This window comes from Xenopus laevis, chromosome 3L (genome assembly GCF_017654675.1).
Source record: "Xenopus laevis strain J_2021 chromosome 3L, Xenopus_laevis_v10.1, whole genome shotgun sequence".
Classification (NCBI taxonomy): domain Eukaryota; kingdom Metazoa; phylum Chordata; class Amphibia; order Anura; family Pipidae; genus Xenopus; species Xenopus laevis.
Genome location: NC_054375.1, coordinates 141344771 through 141368010, shown reverse-complemented (window position 1 = coordinate 141368010; position 23240 = coordinate 141344771). Strand labels below are relative to the sequence as shown.

At 40.8% G+C, this 23240-nt stretch overlaps 1 protein-coding gene across 1 annotated transcript in view; it reads left to right on the top strand.

Annotated features, from left to right (window-relative positions):
* The first annotated feature begins 13669 nt into the window (after positions 1–13669).
* The window catches only part of plekha2.L (pleckstrin homology domain containing A2 L homeolog), a 33825-nt gene continuing 24254 nt past the window's right edge, over positions 13670–23240 (top strand). The window contains 2 exon segments of the mRNA NM_001095407.1: positions 13670–14071; positions 19561–19772. Coding sequence (NP_001088876.1) covers positions 19635–19772 — 138 coding nt within the window. The 5' untranslated portion in view covers positions 13670–14071; positions 19561–19634.

Sequence of the window (23240 nt, the reverse complement as noted above, 5' to 3'; positions counted from 1 at the left end):
AAATATTTGCTAGATATTAAACGTGTTACATAAGTGGTAATGTGGACCAATATTTTGGCAGCCAGGACAATTTTTGTAAAATTTACAAGTCTATTTCTTGCAGGTACTAAACTTAAACTACATCAAACTCTGCACGTGGACAGTGGTTTCTTTATGAACCCAAAATATTTCAGGATCACAAGCTTACTGGAAAGTGAGCAGGATTGGGGTTGGATCCAAGAATTACAACAATGAGTATAGCATTACCAATCAGCACATTCAAGTTGAATAACTGGGGCTAGAAATTCTTAAAAAAGGGTGGTTCACCTTTGATGTAACGTTTAGCATGTTATAGAATGTCTTATTCCTATCAACTTTGAAATTGATCTTCATTATTTATATTTGATAGTTTTTGAGTCATTTGTCTTTTATTTCTGACCCCATCTAAAAACACTTTTACTTTTTATTACTCATCTTTCTGTTCAGATCCTCTCCTATTCATAGTCAAGTCTCCTAATCAAATCAATGCATGGTTGCTAGAGTAATTTGAATCCTAGCCATTTTAGGAAAGATCTCATGGGTGATCTGTATGAGACAGTTAAGGCTACTAAAACTATCCTGGGGACACACAAAATCGTTGCACCTGAGGAAGGGGTTGGAGCCCGAAAGCTTGTCTGCTTAATACTTCGGCAAATAAATGTGCTAAAGGCATTGCCTAGCTGAATTGGTGGGCTTCTTCCCTACTTTGGATTGGCACACAAAATCTAACATACTAAAACTATCCTGGCATCTATAAGGGCAGAGACACACATGGAGATTTGGGGAGATTCAGCCACCCGGTGACAAATTGTCTCTTCTACCCTAACTCTTCTAGAATCTAAATCTCTGGCGGGATGGCACTCGGAGCTCTTCGTTTTCCAAAGTCGCCCGAAGTTGCCTCACCAGCACTCCGAGTGCCATCCCGCCGGCAATTTAGATTCTAGCCAGCGGAAAGGCCATTCGGAGATTAGTTGCCAGAAGAAGAGGCGATATACAGCTGGGCGACTAATCTCCCTGAATGTCCACATGTGTCTCTGTCCTAAGAGATTTCTGTCTGTTACAGTCTATGTTCCTAATATCAAGTGAACTGTTGATATTTAGGTATAGACTAGACAGTGGCATAACCATAAAGAGAGTACAGTTGGGGACAAGGGAATATTGATTATATTCATTTGAAAGAAACTGAAACCTCCAACTATTCTATAATAGATAATAGATGCATTTCATCTTCTAGATGCATCTTCCCAGCACAAGGATGGATGCTGGCATCAGAGAACAGTAGTAGCTCTTCCTCTAAAATCAGCTTGAACAAAGGGAACAATGCAAGCTGACCATCTACATGGATGGGATAACATGGCCTGTGGGCCTTTAAGCTAACTATTACTCTGTTACTGATTAAAGAGCAACTCACCTAACAGCTTTTCTGCTTGATTTATCAGATTGTAAATCTCAAACTGCCAAGACCAAGGCGATGATTCTAAATATGGACTGTGATTTAAATCACCATTAAATGAATCAAATACTCAGGGAGGAGTTTTCCAGATCTGACTCTCTCCCCTGCACCATATTGGTAGCACTTTTAAAGACCTAAACAATAGTTCCCAGGGGCATAACTAGAGAGGAAGCAGACCCTGCGGCTGCAGGGGGGCCCGGGAGGTACAGGGGGACCCATGAGGCTCTCATTGATGAGCAATTTGAACATATATTGGTAAAACAGGACAAACACTGGATATGTTGGGCGCCCTAAAATTAATTTGCTGTGGGGCCGAGCAACATCTAGTTACGCCACTGATAGTTCCTCTAGAGTGACATTTGCTACAAACCAGGGGCCATGCACTTCAGTCAAGAAACATAATGTCAAATATTTGCCTCTTCTATTTCAGGTTGACTTATCCTCAGAGGGACAGCACTTAATATAATTAAATCATCAGGATTTCTGGGGACCGTTATGTATTCATGTCAGAAACAACAATTAAAGGGTCACTTCCCCTGAGACCTATGTCTGCTGATAATGTATTTAGTATCTGTTAATGAACATAACATCATTAAAGGGCCAGTCTCTGCAGGTTTAATATGTCCTGGTGATAAATATCTTTGATTGGACAGTTTTTGGAAAGTCCAGAGTGAATTATTGACTTTGAAACAATCCTAAGTGCATGAAATGCATAAGGCATTGTCTATTATTTTCCTTATAAAGTCTGCAGTTCTTTGTTGCCTGTCCTTGGGATCTGTGAGTGCTGCTGTTCTTTCCTTGGTCTGATACCTCCTTGAGCAGATTTTCCACTTAAATGGCTATGTTCCAATCATTTTGTTATTACAATTCAGTTCCCCTGAGACCAGGACTGTTGATAATGAATTTAACATCTGCTAATGAACATAACATCATTAAAGGGTCAGTCTCTGCAGGTTTAAAATGTCCTGGTAACAAACATCTGTGATTGGACAATTTTTGGAAAGTCCAAAATGAAATTGGAACAATGCTCTTTGGCCATCTGTATAAATGGGCAAACCACACATTATCAGACCATTTGGCCTTTGGGCCTTTAAACAAACTTTTTAGTGTTTACAGATGAACTATTGGTCCCATTCATCTTCTTTTTTTTTTTAAATTCGGGTAGTTTATTGAGAAAATAACAGCAAGCAGTTTACAATGAAAAGTCAAAATAAAGAAAAACAATGTATTACACGTTACATGGTTAAGTAGAAAAACAGTTCGTCACAATTACATAATGTTATGACATTATTGGGGTCTCCCTTAAACTGCTAGATGTTGTCTTGGGTGTTGGGGGTAGATGTCGGTCCAGGGTCCCCAAATTTTATGGAATTTGGTGGGGACTCCCCTTTTTAAATACATTAAATACTCAGTGTTGCAGGTATCCTGCATTATCGCTTTCCAGGTAGAGAAAGTAGGAGGAGTCACTGCTCTCCAGTTCTGGGTGATTAATCTCTTAGCTAGCAATAGTGCCTCAAGGAGAAAAAGTGACTGATATTGATTCAACTTCAGGTCTTGTATCATGGCCAAGATACATGTTTTAGGTGTTCTGGCAATTGCCACCTGAAGCACCCCGTATAAGGGATCTAGTACTTCCCTCCAGTATAAAGTCAGCTTAGTGCAGCTCCACAAAAAATGAAGCAGAGTTCCCTTGTCCAAAGCACATGTGTTACAAACATCCGGGGTGTTGGCACTAATGTAGTGAAGTCTGACAGGAGAATGTATAATTGAATTAGCCGTAATCTGTGGTTGGGGGATACTAACTGAGGGGATTCCTGTGCTTCCTGCCATTCCTCATCTAGGATCGTGCCCACGTCCACCTCCCATTTAGATCGTAGTCTTTCTAGGTTGTTCCCGTGCACTTCTTGTAGCAACTTAGCATATAACATAGTGACCAAACCCTTAGTATGGCCCCTCTTAATGTATACCAAAAGGGAGTGCGTGGACAGCGATATGTCTTGGCGTTTGTGTGTGACATTGCGAGCATGGCTGAGCTTATGAAAGGACAACCATTGCGGAATCTGGAATTGGTCCTTCAGTTGTGCAAAGGAGATTAGTTTAACATTGTGCCATACATCACCTAAAGTATTCACACCACGGTCCGAGCAAAGACTCATTGGGCCTAATTTTACTAACATGGGGTAGTCTTGGATGTTCCATAGTGGTGTAAGTGGGTCTGTAGCAGGAGATTTAAGAAGTGTATTCGCCATTTTCCAGACCTTACGTAGGGAGCTGATGGGTGGGGAATGTCTGAGATGTAGTAGTGGATTTCCCTAGGATCCAGTTTATTGGATTATCAGCGAACTTTCCACCCATGTGGTTAAATGACACAGTTGTGCTGCCAGATAATATAGATACAAATCTGGGAGGGCCAAACCAGCTTTGTTTTTAGCACACATTAATGTTTCAAGTTTCAGTCGTGGCCTGGAGTGAGCCCAGACCAGTTGCCTAAATACAGCATTTATTTGGTCCCATTCATCTTTACTGCTTGATTTGAGATGTTGAATTTCAAACTGCCTTGATTAATTGAATGTTTTTTTGGTACAAACATGGGATTCAAATCATTATCAGCCAGGCAAAATCCATAAAAGCTGAAGTTCCTGTCCTGACTTTCATGCCAACACAGGGTCGCACAGATCTAGTGGGTCCGGGTCTTTTGGGTCCCACCGACCTAGACTCGCTCCCTAAACTGCCACAGCTTACCTCCCTCCTTGACCCGGCAACAACGCGCAAGCAAAAGTTATGCGCACATGCGGGGAGGGGGTGAGGTGTGAATTGTGCCTGAGATGGGGTGGCTTGGGGAGGAGAGGAGAGGGGGCTCTGTGGCTGGGGGGACCAGGGGATGGTGTGGGGGGCTCCTGAGGCTGCAGGCTCGGTGGACCCTGAATCCCCCAATCCGATGCTGCTCCAGCACTGTATTGGTAGCTCATTTTAAGAAGTCAGTTTATATTCCAGTAGATTTTTTGCTTGAAACCTGGAGTGGTGCACTCAACATGAAACTCAAAGTTTTTCTTCTGACTTTGCAGTAACTTCTAATGATCATGGTCCTGTTGGCCAAAAAAAACAACTGAAATGTGTCCTTTATTGTTGGAGCAGCAACTCCTTTCAAATCCTTACAAGTCCAGCTTCTGGTAGGTCATCACTACCAGGCTTTCAAACATGCCTTCAAATAACTTTTTTCCACTTCTTTAGATATTCTATAACTTATGTAGTTATAAAAGTATTGCATTTAGTTATTTAAATAATCAGCAATTCTTAAGACTTAAACATATTCATGTTGGTAACGATAATTAAAGAATCATTTCCCGTGAGACTGAAGATTACTGATCTTAAAGGATCATTCTGTACAGGTGCAAATTGTCCTGGTGGCAAAATATATTCAAATGGACAATTCTTGAGAAGAGCCAAGTGAACATTTTTAAAGCAATGAAGATATCCTACAACTCAAACATTTTATTTAAAGGATAAGGAAAGGTCTTTTAATTCGGGGGTTACGCATCGATTGATCACATGTACTTACCTGAAACCCCGGGTTGGTGTTCCTATCAGCAAAAAAATGCACTGGCCCGAGATTTTTTTTGTCTTCTTCTTTTTTCTCTCGGCAGTACATGGGCAGTAGAAAAGACGAACTTTAACAAAAAAAGTCGGTAATTACTGCGCATGCGTCTGCTCCAGGAAATTTAAAGATAGAAGAAGCAGGAAGATAATCGCTCTGTGGTGCTCGCTGGAAGAATCTCGGGCTGGTACAGTTTTCTGCTGATAGGAGCACCAGCCCCTGGGTTTCAGGTAAGTACATGCGATCACTTGGGGCACTACCTTTTGGCACCTCCAAGTTAAAAGACCTTTCCTTCTCCTTTAAATACCATTATATTAAGAAGACATACAGCCCCCATGACACTCCACCTACGATTTTACTTTATTGTTTTGACTTTGAATCTGCCCCCGATGGCTCTGTCCTGTTCTTTTTGGCCTTTGACAGACCATGCAGACCATGCAAACCAACAATAATTTTGCCATGTGAGCTGTTGACTTAGACATTTAGAGGATGAGGCTTTCCTAAGAACTTAGCACAAACCATGGTGCACTGCAGATGCTCTTTAAAATATGACGTAGCCTTTACACCAGTGATCTCCAACCAGTGGCTTATAAGCAACTTCTTGCCCACCATTCCCTTGGATGTTGCTCCCAGTGGCCTTAAAGCAAGAGCTTATTTTTGAATTCTAGGCTTGGAGGAATGTTTTGGTTGCCTAAAAAACAGATGCACTGCCATATAGAGCTGCCAATAAGCTGGCAGTCCATATACTACCAATAGCCAATCAAACTCCTTATTTTGCATCCCCAAGAACATTTTGCATGCTTGTGTTGCTCCCAAACTTTTTTTTTACATTTGAATGTGGTTCATGGGTAAAAAAAGATTGGGGATCCTTACCTTAGACCTACAGTAATTGTGTCAAGGCTATAACTGCTGTCAGTATAGATTAATAACCTTTTATCAAATGAGTGCATATATCTGCTGTATGTTTTCCTTATATATAGTTAGATTCAGGTTTTGGAAAATTTCAGTGATTTTATTGTTTAACGAAAAACAACTTTGCTTATTGGGTTTCTTTAATCTTGACTAGGTTGGCAGAAGGTCATATCTATCACAATTTACTGTAAATGAATGAATGTGGTCAGCGCCTCTGCCGAGTCTGATATTTGTTAAATGCATGTGTCATCTTGAGTCAAAATGTGACTTTGCCATTTCTAAAAATAATGCAAGTATATTTGCATGTTGACTCAAGTGTATTCTGAAGATGTGCTGCACATCTGAACTCATTTAGAACCTGAAGACCAACTCTTGTGAAGTCACCTTTTCTTGAAACTTTCAGTGATCTTTTCCCATTAACGAACAACTTAGGCTTATAGTGTAATGCAACCCCGCTCATGGCAAAGTGTTGCGATGGGTGCAAAGCCGTCGCTTGCGAATTTTCGCCAACTTAGTACATTTAACCCCTCAAGTATGTCTGTGGAAAAAATAAACATTTACTAATTCAAATAGGGTTTATGCACCTTTTCTAATAAGCCCAACTGAATGGGCTCATGTTAAAGGGGGTGTAGCTTCACTAAATTGTACTTAAAATTTGAAAGGTTAGTCACTTGCAAGCTTTCATAGGGAAACATAAACAAAGTGATGTCTTCTATTTTTCTCAATAGTTCTTCTTTGCTCTGTGGCTGAGTTATTATTATAAAGCAATATTCAGACCATGTGGTCCTGAGGCCTTATCTGAAACCCTTCATTTACACCACCGTAATGTCCAAACCTCCCTCCTTCTAACCTGTCCCATCAACTGAACAACCGATCGGCATGGCACGACAGATGTCGGGCCACTCCACACACGATCCAAAAATCATACGAATCAAGGATTCGTATGATCGGATCTTTGCGTCTATGGCCAGCTTAAGATCCTACATTTGTAAACTCAATGTATACTTTTGTGAGGTGATGTTGAATATGAGGTCCTCTTCTTGTGAGCTCCTAGTGAATCCTGGGGTGGTAGACTTTCAGAAGCTTCAGAAATTAATGATAAAGACATTTGATGATAAGGCTACCATCACATGTTTGGGTTGATAGTTGATACCAGTTCTAAAACTATTTTGTAATGGCGTAGGAAGAAAGATAATGAATTGTTGAACTGATACATGTTTTTAGCTTAGTTAATGCTTCAAAGCTCCCTGGTCTTGATTTCTAATCCATACAAGCCTTTAACTGGCACTCTGCATTAGGAGGATATGTATGTAACCAAAATAGAAAAATTTGTTACCCAACCACAATCTTCTTTTCTCAACAGATTAACAAAGAAATCTGAGTCCATCGTAATCCTTAGCAATTTTGTCCCTAGGCAGTAAAACACGTAACTCTGATGAAGAAGAACGAGTAAGTTTCATAAATCATCCATTTTTCTTCTTTCTTGTTTGTTTCCTTCTAGTTTAGTCACAAGAAGACGCTCATTTCAGGGAGGGGTGCTCATGCCACCGTCCACCACAAAGACATATACTGTATGGAGAGGTCTTCATGGTGAGAGCAGCGAGGGCAGTCTTCTTCCTTACGGCTTCTGGTACAAGTCTAGGGGAATACCAACGCCAAAATTATAATTTGGTAAATCTGTCTTGTCGAGAAACTGCTGTTTATGCAAAATACACAAAAACAGTGTAAATAATCTTGGGTTATTTCAGGGTTCCCATTTGTACCCATCAGTCCATCTCTTTGGTCTTGTTGTTTCTTTTGTTTAGATGCCTTATCTGTTACTCAGCCCAGTTCAGTGAGTAATTCTGTGCTGACTAATAGTGGGCATCATAAAATCCCTGTCATGAGATGGAAACAGGAAGAAAGTAAAGCCAAGGCAAGAGATTAACTCATTGAATCACAACCCTGCACCCTGTGGGTTTGGCACAAATAAAGATTTCTTGATGCGTGGGTCCTCTGTGAGGGAGATGGATATTTTAATGGGTTGAAGACCATGGATGTGAAGAATCTGTGATTGTCATAAACTACAGTTCCCAACATTTGAGCTTTTGAGCAGTTCTGGAATAGGTGTATGGCCCAGAACTGTTTAAGATGCCCCCAATAGTCGTCCTTCATGTAAGGGCCAGCCAACCACTTACAACAAAAGAACAGATTAGATGAGAAGTTTAATTAGATGAAGGAAGAGTATAGCCATTGATGAGAATAACACAAAGGAGATGTGAGAGCTCCCCAAAGCTGATTTAAGAGTAAGAAAAGTATAACAGGAGTACAACTGAGTGTCAGGGGCCTATCGACACCGGAGGAGTTCGGACCAAGTAGGAAGCTTAGGGATTAACTCCATGTCTGCGGTATCCAAAAGGATCAAGTATAAGCGTAGTCAAGTTCAGCCAAGAGTTCAATAAGGCAGGCAGCATGGATCAGAATTAGGGTCTAGCAGAGGGTCAGGAATCCAGGAAACAACAATTTAGGAATTTAGGAAATTCAGGAACAAAAGTCAGCAATTCCAATAATCGGGCATTGAACCCGTGACCTAGAAGTCCTTTAATTTTCAATTTTCACGCGGCGTGATATCATCGTGCTGGCGTCAAGGTGCCAGCGTTGGGCAACGTGGGTCATGGGCGCCGCCATCTTGGACGCGCCGCCGCCAGAGAAGGGAGCGCCATTGGGCACTCCTGACACTGAGCTGGCCCATATTGCTACAAAAACACTAATAATTAGATATGTCTACTTATGTGTGTAAGGCTGAAAGTTGCCTATAAATAGGGCACTGTTTAATAGAAAAACATTTATTTATTCATTTCATTGACAATGTCCAGATATAAAGGTTATGGGGGACTAGCATCCTTTTTCATTCTCATTCACAGACCATTCATGCCATAGACTTGCTTCATCTTCAGAGCATGGGCTACATTTCCTCTAACATTCAGATGGGCCTCTGTTAAACTATACAAGTCGCTCCTCTAAGTTTGGGAGCCACTGATACTTTCAGACCACAAACACTTGACCTCTGGTTACTTTCAGTACTTAATAAAAAAAGCTTATTTCACTCTCTGGGGAATATATTTCTGCATTTTGAGAAAACTGAAGTGAAAAACCCACAGTCTTTGAATTTGAGTATTAAAACTTAAATTTCTGAGATTTATCCATCAGAAAAATCCCAAAGAACACAAATCCAAAAATTTGGCAAACAAAACCTGGCGAGCTTCTATATGTCATTGGGGGGTGCATTTACATCATTACAGCTATTTCATTTTTTTGAGTTTTTTTTTTCAAGTCAGATTTGTAAAAAATGAATGGAACAATGGGATTTTCTTTGCAAAGGAGTTTTTTTGCCATAACACTATTGAGTCTAGTTTAAGTATTCTAGTAACTGATTAAATATTTTGATGTTGGAAACATTTTGAATTTGAAAACTAATAAATCGTTCTCCTCCAATTAGATATCTAATATGCCCAGATGAATTACATGGTCCTTCCGGTTGTAGCTACTCACACCCATAAAGCCCTGAGGGTTGCTTCACTTCCTCTTCTGGGAAACTTCTATTGCACCTTGCTATAAGCTACACATCAGCCATTTTTAGTGATTTGGGACCCATGGGTTGTGTGGGTTCGGGCCAACCAGTTTACTCAAGAGGAGGATCATGGGTGGATGCAGGCTGTATTAGCACTGCCCCAGCCCCTCTAACAACCTTTCTGTGCTGATTATATACTCGTGCTCTCCCTGTCCCCTTCAGGATACCAGAAATGTGGTGGACAGGTATGTAAGTTGGAGCACACGGCATGCCGGGTCATTCACAGGTTGGGTTAGGGCAGGATAAGGTCAAGTTGAAAATTTTTGTTGACTGGTGCATTACTGATTGGTTGAGTTATGGCTTCTAAGACTCATAATATACAGGTATAGGATCCCTTTTCCGGAAACTCGATATCCAGAATTACAGAATGGCTGTCTCCCATAGACTCCATTTTATCCAAATAATCCAAATCTTTAAAAATTGTTTCCTTTTTCTCTGTAATAATAAAACGGTAGGTTGTACTTGATCCCAACTAAGATATAATTAATCCTTATTGGAAGCAAAACCAGCCTATTGGGTTTATTTAATGTTTAAATGAATTTCTAATAGACATAATAATAGACATAAGGCATGAAGACCCATATTACGGAAAGATCCATTATCCGGAAAACCCCAGGTCCCGAGCATTCTGGATAACAGGTCCCATACCTGTATTACATTTTAAGCATATTATGGAGCTCCAGTAGTGCAGACTGAACATAATACAGGGCTACCTTGTGCCACCGTGATCTGTACTTTACACACATGATAGCCAGACCCTGGATACAAGTATTTTTTTTTATTTACTACTAAGGGTGTAACTTTGTGCCCCTGAGGGCTCATATGCTTGCCTCCAGGATCAAAGAAAAGGACCCCCTTTAGTCTCATTAGATCTAAGTATAGGTGAGAGTCGCATGTGAACAACAGCATACATATTTAAAACGATTCCCTATAATTGTGCTGGAGCTTCACCCTCGGGGTCTACCTGCTGCAGTTTTGTGAAGAACAGAATGAATGTGTTGATGATGAATGTGTGAATAATTGATCCGACTGGGGATCTGTCGCATTGCTCCGGCCTCTGGGTATGACAGGGGACCGGGACATGTGTTTTCTGTGAAACAGAAAAGGCGACATTTTTGTTGAATAGAAGTGGGCCAGTTATGCAGCTGCTTGTTCTAAAGCGCAAATAAGAGCAAATAAGAAAAGTCCATTCAATTCCAGGTGTTAGGTAAAATAAATTTTACCCAAAGAGAAATCCCCCCAAATCAGCCCAGTCCCTGGATCATCCTTCCCTTTTCTCCCTTGGTAAAACCCTTCCCCCCCCCCCCGTTGTGCAGCGATTGAGGAACCTTCCCGACCATGTTGGTAACAGTCTGTTCCCCATTTCTGAAACATCACTTGTGACAGTTGCGGCCATAAGTCTGTTAGGGTTACTAGATATTGCACCAAAAAAGAGATTTCTAACCAAAATCTTTTCCATATGTGCAGTGACATGATGGCACAAAGCAGCAGAGAAACTGCTTTGCCAGATATTTGCCTTAAAGGAACCATTCAGTGTAAAAAATAAAAACTGGGTAAATAGATAGGCTGTGCAAAATAAAAAATGTTTCTAATATAGTTAATTAGCCAAAAATGTAATGTATAAAGGCTGGAGTGACTGGATGTCTAACATAATAGCCAGAACACTACTTCCTGTTTTTCAGCTCTCTAACTCTGAGTTAGTCAGTGAATGAAGGGGGGGCCACATGGGACATAACTGTTCACTGAGTTTGCAATTGATCCTCAGCATTCAGCTCAGATTCAAAAGCAACAGGTATGACCCATGTGCCCCCCCCCCATCAAGTCACTGATTGGTTACTGCCCGGTAACTAATCAGTGGAAATCAAGAGAGCTGCAAAGCAGGAAGTAGTGTTCTGTTAGTCACTCCAGCCTTTATACATTACATTTTTGGCTAATTAACTATATTAGAAACATTTGTTTTGCACAGCCTATCTATTTACCCAGTTTTTATTTTTATACTAAACAATTCCTTTAAGTCCGTCAAGAGCAAAAAAAGAAAAAAAAACTGCTTTTCTTGCGCATGCGCACGCGAGCGGCACCTTGCGCATGCGCACTTGTGCTAAACCGGCGCCGCGTCCGCCGGCTTGCCTTGGGCGCCTGTGCGGCACAGCCCGGCCCTGGTGTATAGAGATACTCAGCATCATTATACACAGCAGCCGGGTCATTATCAGTGTATAGAGATACTCAGCATCATTATACACAGCAGCCTGGACATGGACATTATCAGTGTATAGAGATACTCATCATCATTATACAGAGCAGTCTGATCATTATCAGTGTATAGAGATACTCAGCATCATTATACAGAGCAGTCTGATCATTATCAGTGTATAGAGATACTCAGCATCATTATACAGAGCAGCCTGGTCATTATCAGTGTATAGAGATACTCAGCATCATTATACACAGCAGCCTGGTCATTATCAGTGTATAGAGATACTCAGCATCATTATACACAGCAGCCTGGTCATTATCAGTGTATAGAGATACTCAGCATCATTATACAGAGCAGTCTGATCATTATCAGTGTATAGAGATACTCAGCATCATTATACAGAGCAGCCTGGTCATTATCAGTGTATAGAGATACTCAGCATCATTATACACAGCAGTCTGGTCATTATCAGTGTATAGAGATACTCAGCATCATTATACAGAGCAGTCTGGTCATTATCAGTGTATAGAGATACTCAGCATCATTATACAGGGCAGCCTGGTCATTATCAGTGTATAGAGATACTCAGCATCATTATACACAGCAGTCTGGTCATTATCAGTGTATAGAGATACTCAGCATCATTATTATACACAGCAGCCTGGTCATTATCAGTGTATAGAGATACTCAGCATCATTATACAGAGCAGCCTGGTCATTATCAGTGTATAGAGATACTCATCATCATTATACACAGCAGCCTGGTCATTATCAGTGTATAGAGATACTCAGCATCATTATACACAGCAGCCTGGTCATTATCAGTGTATAGAGATACTCAGCATCATTATACACAGCAGCCTGGTCATTATCAGTGTATAGAGATACTCAGCATCATTATACACAGCAGCCTGGTCATTATCAGTGTATAGATATACTCAGCATCATTATACACAGCAGCCTGGTCATTATCAGTGTATAGAGATACTCAGCATCATTATACAGAGCAGCCTGGTCATTATCAGTGTATAGAGATACTCAGCATCATTATACACAGCAGCCTGGTCATTATCAGTGTATAGAGATACTCATCATCATTATACACAGCAGCCCGGTCATTATCAGTGTATAGAGATACTCAGCATCATTATACACAGCAGCCTGATCATTATCAGTGTATCGAGATACTCAGCATCATTATACACTGCAGCCTGGTCATTATCAGTGTATAGAGATACTCAGCATCAATATACAGAGTTATTGAGTATAGAGTTACTCCATAGCAGCCTGGTTATTACAGAGTTACTCCATATCATTATACAGTGCAGGCTGGTTATTAATGGTGCATAGAAATAGTAGGCAGCATTATTCAGCAGTTGAAGTTAAAAACAAGTCCCATGAGAAACATTCCTTGTCATTGAGCAATGACTGTCAAACCTGCCCTCAGCCCCCTCCCAGTCTTCAGTACAGGATTCTTCTGACACATCACTCACTAGGACAGGTGAATCTGTCAGTAGGACTCACCCGATTTATTGATTCACCTGTCAGCCTGTGAGAATATGCTAAAAGCTAAAGCTGTTGCAATGCTCCAGGTTGTCACGGGACTGGCACGGAATAATTCAATGTGCTCCCTAGGAGGTTAATGTATCAACATGCCAGCTCTACTTCCTGACTTACACTGTAGCAACACAATCCTGCCCACTTGTGTGTGTGTCTCTGTATATTGTGTGTGTGAATAGGGGTGGGTCTGAGGCGTGTCTGCCTTGGAGATTGTCAGGGGAAGGTTCAGAGAATAGGAAACAGACAAACAAACAGACGGAGGGGAGAAGCTGAGGGTTTTCTCTCTTAAATAGAACAGAAAGAGTGTAGTGACACAGTTAGGGCAGAGCAAATTGGCGTTAGACAGTGGCATCAGCAGATCCACAAACGTGGGCTCTTCAGGGAAACTTGAGGACAAGGGAGACATTTGGGTTCTAGAACAGAGGAAGAACTCTCTTGGTGTGCAGAGACAGACAGAGAACTGAGCAAGAACCGTCAGGGGTAGAGTGAGACTTGAGTGTCTCAGACAAGAGGGTCCAACAGTAGAAGCAACACCTACAACTTGCTCTGCAGAAAGTCTCTCCAAATCATGCTCTGCAGTCACACTCCACAGGGGACTAGAGGTTATCTCAGCGCAGAAAGAATGTAACATCACTTGCAGTCTATATTTAGACCCACATTTCTGCCGAATGAACTGAAGGGAAGTTGCTAAGGCAAAATGGTGAATTTAACGTCAAGAAGAATATTAAGGTAGGACTTTCCTCTTGTGTTTCTAGCTGCTACTACAGACCTCGGGAGCTCAGCCGGTTGTAGGAAGAGAAGTTCTGTGGGAAAAATCTCTGTAGCTCGGGGCAAAGCAGGGGAGGATTTTTAATGAAGGTTTGGGGAGCTTGAGCTTCCCTAACCCAACACCAAGGCATTTACTTCAACAAATAGGATGGGGCAAAGCATGGGAAGGTTTTTAATGAAGGTTTGAGAGCTTGAGCTTCCCTAACCCAACACCAAGGCATTTACTTCAACAAATAGGATGGGGCAAAGCATGGGAAGGGTTTTAATGAAGGTTTGAGAGCTTGAGCTTCCCTAACAAAACACCAAGGAATTTACTTCAACAAATAGGAAGGAGATTTTATTAATGGAGATGGCACTGCATTAATTCTAACATGTATTCCGGGGTTATTGTAAGTAATAATATCAATACTGTATTTATACTATTATCTGTTCTGAGGGCATCGTATAAATGCAACTGGCACTTTTTTTTATCTGCCATGTGTTCTTTCTGGGATGTATGAAATTGGCACTGAGCTTTCTTCTTATGTGTCCTAGGGTTATTATATATTTAGCTGAGACTGCATTTATCTTGCCTTGTGTTCTCGGGTTTGACACATTCAACTGTCCCTGGATACTATGAAGAAATTTGTGTTGAGGAATGTCTTTAACTCCACCAAACAAAAACATCTTTCTTCATCTATGGGGCAGAAACTTATTTTGTCTCTCTAGGACCCAGGATTTCTGAGTTATTGTATACTCTTTAGTGACCCCATACAGACACACATAGTCTTGGGTTACTGTCGAATTAACAGCAATCCCTGAGTATTACAAGGACAGGCTCAGACAGTGGTTGATTTTTATTTAGTGTTGAGTGATCTGTATACATAATTAGGACAAGCTCAGGCAACATTGGGTATTTTTATAAGGACAGGCTTAGACTATGATGGGGTTTCATATTAGGTGTAAGGTCATTCCTTGCAGACTAGCAGTGCAGGCAGAGGCAATATTGGGTTTATAACTAATACGGGCTTTATAAATAATGTCTGAGACATCCACTGCAAATTATAAAGATGGAGACAGACAGTGTTGGGGGGTTAAATAATGTATAGGGTTCTTCTATGACACTTATCAGTACAGCCAATAGAATATTGGGATTATAAATAATGTGTGAGGCATCATCGGCTGATCAACATGGAGGTTGACAATATTGGGACTTAAATAAGGTGTAGAGACTTTCTTTGCATATTATCTGTACAGTGAAGAGAATATTGGATCTATAAATAATGTGTGAGGCTGATTATCAAGGTTTGGAGGTGGGTTCAGTTTGGTATCTTCTTAGGATCCTCAGGTCAGCTTTAGATAATATTAAAGTTTTACATAAGGTCTAGGGTCATCCTCTTCAGATATTCAGCAAAGGGATAGACAACATCAGGCCTTTCATGCATGCATATGGCCATATTCTAGGCGGGGACCCCAACCTTTTTTACCTGTAAGCCACAATCAATTGAGTTGGGGAGCAACATAAGCATAAAAAAATACCTGGGGTGCCAAATAAGGGCAATAATTGGTTATTTGGTAGCCCCTATGTGGACTGGCAGCCTACAGGTGGCTCTGTTTGTCAGTACACTTTTTATTTAACCAAAACTTGCCTCCAAGCCTGGAATTCAAAAATAGGCACCTGCTTTGAGGCTACATCCAAGGGGTTGGTGAGTAACATGTTGCTCATGAGCTACTGGTTGGGGATCACTGTTCTAAGGTGAGAAACCATTGCCTGTAGATTATCAGGACTTGATTAGATAATCATAAAGAAAGGCGTAGACAATGATGGGTTTAATAATTAGGTAAAGGTCATCCCCTTCAGATTAAAAGAAGAGGCCAGGACAATGATTAGGTTTAATATAAGGGAATGTTCCCCTGCAGATATCTGGATAGGTTCCTGCAGTAGTATCTCTGTACCTGATGGTTTTCTCTCCATTGTAGGGTAATGCTCCTTGGTAGACTTTCCAGACATGCTTTTACAAATACGGATTAGTAGCCAGTGTTGAATGATCTCCTAACTATATCAGAGACTGGCTCTACTGGATCACTGTATAATGTTGAGGCATGTCTTGACTGCACATTATCTGAGCAGGCAAATAGAGCTCTGAGTTTCTGCTGAGACTAGATGACCAATCGTGTGCAGATTAGCAGGACAGACTGAACATGTCTACACAATCTAAAGATATCCCTGCCTGTTTTCAAAAGCTTTTCTACAGGTACAGTTCTGGACTTGCAATGGTGGTTGGGCCTGACAAGAATGCCAGAATTTATTTCGGATTGCTCGGGACGCATTTCTGTGGGTTATTTCATTATAACCCTGTAATATTGAGCCGTGGACGGTTGAAAACTTGAAATATTGTATGTGTGTATTTCCAGTTACAATCAATGGGAAGAAGGCGGTCACTGATTGGGTCCATGACACATTGGGTCTATGTAGCCTTTGCAGTCCCTGAGAAACACCTATACTTTATATAACAGATCTAATAACCAAGTATAGGGAACAGTTCCTTTAAAGTTGGTTTTTCAGGCAGTGGTAGATTTGTCCAATGCAGGATGACTTCCTGAGACAGAATATAAGAACATAGAGATCATCAGTCCAAGGGCGTCATTTATTAATACACAATTTTTTTTACGGCGTCTGTTTTGATGTTGAAAACCCAAAAAAGTTGTGGTAAAAAAAGACCTGGGGGTAAATTTATCAAAGAGTGAAGTTCCGCCACTAGAGTGAAATTCCGCAGCTCTCCATTCATTTCTGTGGGATTTTGAAAGGTGTATTTATCAATGGGTGAAAGTGAAATTTCACCCTTTGATAAATACGTCTTTAAAAATCCCATAGAAATGAATGGGAAGTGGCGGAATTTCACTCTAGTGGCGGAACTTCACTATTAACCTCACTCTTAGATAAATGTACCCCATGGTTTTTCTGATGTTTATTATGTCCCGTAGACGTTCCAAATTAGAATCGGAAAATAAGCCATTTAAAACCTGCCGAATTCAAGTAGAAGTCAATGGTAGATGTCCCCATAACCCTTTTGAAGATGTTTTAACCCTTGGGCGTCTAATGAAAAAATTTGGATTTTTCGCCTGACAATCAGAAAAAAGTATTTCTAGTATTTCTTGTATTTTATTAATAAATAAGAGCAAATTGTGGATTCTAGAAAAATTTGGATTTAGATAAATAACCCCCAAGTGTTGAGTTCCTGAATGTTTCACTGAATTCCTCCCTTGAGAAGGCATTTGACCCATTTAGCATGTGGATCATGGTAACTCTCCAAGTCAAATCTAAGGTTAATGTTGCACAATTTGCCTGAGAAAAGTCAGTTGGACAAAGCAACAGTGAATATCCCAGACTGCCTCCCCATAGGGTTATAGGGCATTGCAGAAAGTGTGGGACAGGGTAATGAAATGAATATGTACACACACTCAGGGCAATTGACTTGTATAATATAGGAGAGGCTTTGGTTGTCCAGTGTATAATGATATATCTCTTTTTTATTGTGTCTCACAAGATTTATAGAAGCCAGTACAGCGGCTCATGATAGGAAACACACATTCTGAAATGTTCAGCTGTGAAAGTGCAACAGGCACTGTTGGTAATTAAGTCCACAAAACCCACATTTTTATGAAGAGTCAACTAAACATTTCAGCAAAATTGCAGCCCATAAGAAAAAGCTGTTCCTTCTAGAATAGTTCCGATTTTCATTGTCATGACAGTGTCACTTTAATATCACTCTTCTGGCTATAATACTACATGGATGTTCATTCACATTGTTAATTTATGTGCAACTTTGTATTATTTCTGGGGCAGGAACAATAAGTATCTTGTATTCACAGGAAGTTTCAAACATCCCAGAACAACTGCCAGTTTAATTGCAGTGTCAGTTTCATATATATATTATTCCCCAGAACACAAGGTAGTCTAAAAGAGTGTCAATTTCATATATAATTCCAGAGCATATGGTAATATAAACATTGTCTGTTTCATGTATAATACCCCAGAAAACATAACTAGATAATTCAGTGCCAATTTCGTACATCCAATAACATATGGCATGATAAATTCAGTGCCAACAACTTTGTATTATTTCTGGTGCAGGCACAATGAGTATCTTGTATTCGCATGAAGTTTCATACATCCCCAAACAACTGACAAGATAAATACAGTGTCAGTTTCATATATAATGTCCCCAGAAAACAAGGCAAGACAAATGCAGTGCCAATGTCATCTATAAAGCACCAGAACACAGGGTAGTATAGATACATAGAGTAATATAGAGTATAATTTATATATAATGCCTCCAGAACACATGATAATATAAACAGTGTCTGTTTCATTTATAATACCCCAGAATACATGACAACATAATCCAGTGCCACTTTCATACATACCATAACACATGACATGATAAATTGAGTGCCAATTCCATATGTAATGCCCCCAGAATACATGGTATTATAAATACAGCAACAGTTTAATGTATAACATCCCAGAACACAGGACATGTTAAATGAATTGCAGGTTCCATGTATAATAATTTTTTATTTAAAAATACCTCCATACTGTTTTTTGTTGGAAATGTGTTGGTGATGGTGTGGGGAGGCTAAAGGTGGACGTAGAGTTCGCCAAATGGCGGATCTCTCCCTGATATGCTCACCTTGAAGTGGGCGATATCGGGCTGATCCTATCGTGGGCCCTAGGGCCAAAGGATAGGATCATAACAGGTGGTCGGATCATTGTAACCCCTCTTAATAGTTACTGGGCCCCACAGCAAAACCAATTTAGAGCTCCCTTAAACATTGGAAATCAGAAATATAAAACTGAAGCCACTTATTGCTCTTCTCCACTCCAGGACCACCATAAATCCTGGGCTCCCCAACAGTCTCAGGGTAGCTCTCAGGAGACTATCAGTATATTTTTAATAATGGATACCTATTGTTACAGCTTGGACAAATTGGAATAAATGGTCCCCTGTGACTATATATATATCTAGCCTGATGAAGATACATATGTGGTCTTGAAAGCTTGCAGTTGTATCTCACTTTGCCATTTTGCCTCATGTTGAATGTCCAGGTCGAGCTACTGTACGTGCATTCCCAAGAATTTTAAAGAATGAAAGGGTCAGATTCTGTCCTAATCAATACCCAAGCATACTCCATGACACCGGCAATTGTGTGCTGGATACTAATTTGGATACGATTTGTCCCTTTCATTTCTGCCTTGGGAAATCACCTATCATGCATCAACTGCATTACAGCCTGACCTCCTCATTTGCTATAACAATGGTTGGGTGGGGCAGAAGTGAGACTTTGTTTCCCCACAGTATAAATTGATTGCAGAAGACTTCTTCCATGTTCAGTTGGGATTTGCTGATTGTAAGATATTTTTAACCAGCCGACAATAAAAGTGCATTTCCTCAAATAACTTCCCACAGGATGAACCCACACACCATTGCTGATGATTTAGTCTGACCTGAGAAGTCTATTGATGCCTTTGGTAATAGGAGATATGCCTTATGTGGATCGGCAGAACCGGACCTGCGGGTTTCTTGATATTGAAGATGAAGGAAGTGGGCGGTTTCTACGTAGATATTTTATCCTGGACACTCAAGCGAATTACCTTCTTTGGTACATGGATAATCCTCAGGTACATTTGGTGGCTCCCCAATACTTTGTAGCTTGTTAGCTGTATGTATGTAGTTTGCTGCTATTCCTAAACACTGTAGTTTAATACCAGGCAACATACGCTCTAGTGGTTATATATGGTGTTTAGTGTAACAACTCGTCAGCCTGGGCTTCTTTATTGGTGCCTAGTGCTACTCAAACAATCCTATTGCTTTTTTAGCACAACAATCCCATTCCAGTTTATAGATCTTCTTATCTGTAATTCTACATTTCTACTTATTTCATTCATTTTCCATTATTCATGTTTGGGCTATGGACACTTCCCTCACTCAGGAGTTTTCCGAAGGTTTCACTTTGTCTATCTTTACATCTGTTTGCCACTCAAATCCAACCCCTCACCCTTGAAACTGAATAGGAGTTGCTCCAGGGCTTTCTTAAGCAAAAAGCAAGGGTGGCTGATTCAGGATGACTTGCAATGAAGTACAGAGAAGTGTCCCCTTGTCAAGGAATCAGATGTTGTATTTGATATGGATGTGGTTCAAGCTAGAAGGTTTTACTGAGGGTAGGACCCAGGGTAAAATAGGAGTTCATGATTTATGTCAAGAAACAAGTATAGTCCAGCTTATGGTCCTTCAGCCTTTCTTGAACTGCAACTTCCATTATCCCTTTAGAGCTGCTGCCTACTGGTGTGTGATGGGTGTTTTATTCCAACAAGTGAAGGGGAACAGGTTGGGAAACACTGATTTAAAGTGTTACTGTCTACATATTTTACTGATATCCCACCTATCCCACCGATACCTACTATCCCAGGGGTCCAAATTTTCTACCCTGTGAGCCACATTTAGATGTAAGTAGAGTTAGGGAACAAGACAAGCATTAAAAATGTTCCTGTGTGCAGCACCTGATTTAGTGGGCGGGCGCCCCGAGGCCGTGCGCTCCTAGTGCCCAGCCACGTACTCCTAGCACTCGCCCGCATACCCCCTCTGGTGCAAACGCACATGCTGCCCCTAATATTCTGCTGCCCTAGGCCCAGGCCTTTGTGGCCTCACCACAAATCCGGGCCTGCCTGTATGGTGCCAAATAAGGGCTGTGATTGGTTATTTGGTAGCCCCTATGTTGACTGGCAGCCTACAGGAGGCTCTGTTTGGCAGTACATCTGGTTTTTAAGCAACCAAAACTCCAAGCGTGGAATTCAAAAATAACCTTTGAAGCCACTGGGGGTTCTGCAAGGGGTTGGTGAGTAACTTGTTGCTCATGAGCCTCTGGTGTACTACACATTCTGTCTTTACCACATGCTAAATTGGGTAAAGATCTGTCACACTCCTGGATCTAGTTATGTATGGACAGCTTTAGTTTTAGCCCATATCTTGTGTAAAAACAATGCATTCTGCCTCATTTTTATTGATATGATGGTACATTTAGTTTTTATGTTTCCCTCTGACTTGCTTGGTGTGCTGATGCCTGTTACTCTTACATCTTGAGTGAGTGAGTCATCAGTAAGGAAAAAAAGAAGAAGAAAAGCAGTCATAGGTTTCACAGAGTTTATTTTGCTCACTGGTCACATTTAGTTGGAGAAAACAGATAGAAAATGTTGTAAAATAAATCACTTAGGGATGAAGTGAAGCATTTGAAGGCTGTGAGGAGTTGTGGAGTGCTTGACCAACAGCTGTACATGTTATAAAAATCAGGGACAGGGAAATATAATAAAATGTATTGCTCCCTACTTACTAAGGGGTAAAAAACCCACAACAAACCAAAGCTCCCTCTGCAACCCTAGCTTTGTTCCTAAAATCTACCCAATATAAGCCTCTGCTGACTTTCTCCAGGCTCTATAACAGTGGTTCCCAAACTAGGAGCTGCCCCTCTGGGGGGTAATTGAAGCAGTGGCAGGATGGCAGCTCTACCTGAAGGACAGTTAGGGTGAGAATTTTGGAGACTGGCCATTGCTTTTCTATAAAGCTCAGCTTGAAGGTCAACTAGACCATCAAGGTCTGCTGAAGATTTGGGGTCCTGTATTTTCTTAAAACTATGACGAATTGACTGGTACTCCAATATTGCCTTATCTCTGTACTCATTTTATAAGCTAAAGTTGGCCATGGCCAAAGATGTCTCTCCTCGCCCTTTCTGTGTCATCTGGTCTATGCCCACCTCCTGGGCCGCCATTAGAAACATTTTTGGGGGCCCCTTGAGCAGTGCCCACACTAGAACCCAAGCTCCACCCCAGATTCCACCGACTCCACCCGAGCCCCACTCCATCCTGCCCAAAAGTAACCCCCCCCCCATACACAAGTTATAAAAAGCTATTGATGGTCAGGACCCGCATACAAAATAAAAAAAAATTGGTGCCAGGCCTCCCTTGCAAGTTAAAAAAATATTTAAAAAAAAAACATTGGTGCCAGGGCCCCCCTTACAAGTTAAAAAAATATTTAAAAAAAAAAACATTGGTGCCAGGCCTCCCTTGCAAGTTAAAAAAATATTTTAAAAAAAAACATTGGTGCCAGGGCCCCCCTTACAAGTTAAAAAAATATTTGGGGCCCCAAATTTTTTTTTTAAAAAAAAAAAAAACATTGGTAGCAGGGGCCTATAGAATATTAAAATAATACATTGGTGGCCAGGGGATTAAAAAAAAACCCACATTGGTGTTCAGTAGAATTGAACTCATGGCTTCAGGACTTCAACATTGCCTCTTTTGTGATTTTGGGTCTTTTCGCAAGCTTCAGGACTTCAATTTCGGTTCTTTTCGCGACTTCGGTTCTTTTCGCCGATTCGGGACTTTGGCTATTTTCGTGACTTTGAGTCTTTTTGCTGCTTCGGGAGTTCAGTTTTAGCTGTTTTTGGGGCTTCGGGACTTCGACTGTTCTCGGCATTTCCGCATTTCGGCTGTTCGGGATGCCCGCAGGCTTTGGCACTCTCAATCGGGGCAGGCTCTTTTTAAAACTGCAGCACTGCCGGGCCCCCCTTTATGCCCAGGCCCGGGACACTTGTACCCTCAGATAGCTGCCCTTGCCTTTCCATGTTGCCGTCCCTTTAAACAGCCTTGCATAATCCTCCAGTGAATTGATTTGCTTATCAGAATGAATTATGTTTGCCTGCAATTGTTTTCCAATCGCCACTGTGATACTGGCATGAGATAAGACGCACAAAATAGGAAGAACTCATATCACTTGGCTGAACTCAATCATAGAACTATTTATAGGTAAACACAAACAAAAGTGCAGTAAATATGTCTTTCTTAGAAATGGTCTATAGAATACTGGGAAGGGTTAGGGGGTTTTGATAACCAGACCAGAAAAACACACTCGTTTTAAATGTTTTATGCTTCTGTGTTTCAATTTCTAAATCAAGTTAGCCCAGTAAACTGTGTCCTAGTTTAATTAAATGGATACTGTGTCATGTTATTAGATGCTTTTTAAATATTCCATTTCAGTTTTTTTAACAAAAAAATATAATTCTTATATAGAGCTTAGTGCAGTGATCCCCAATCAGTGAC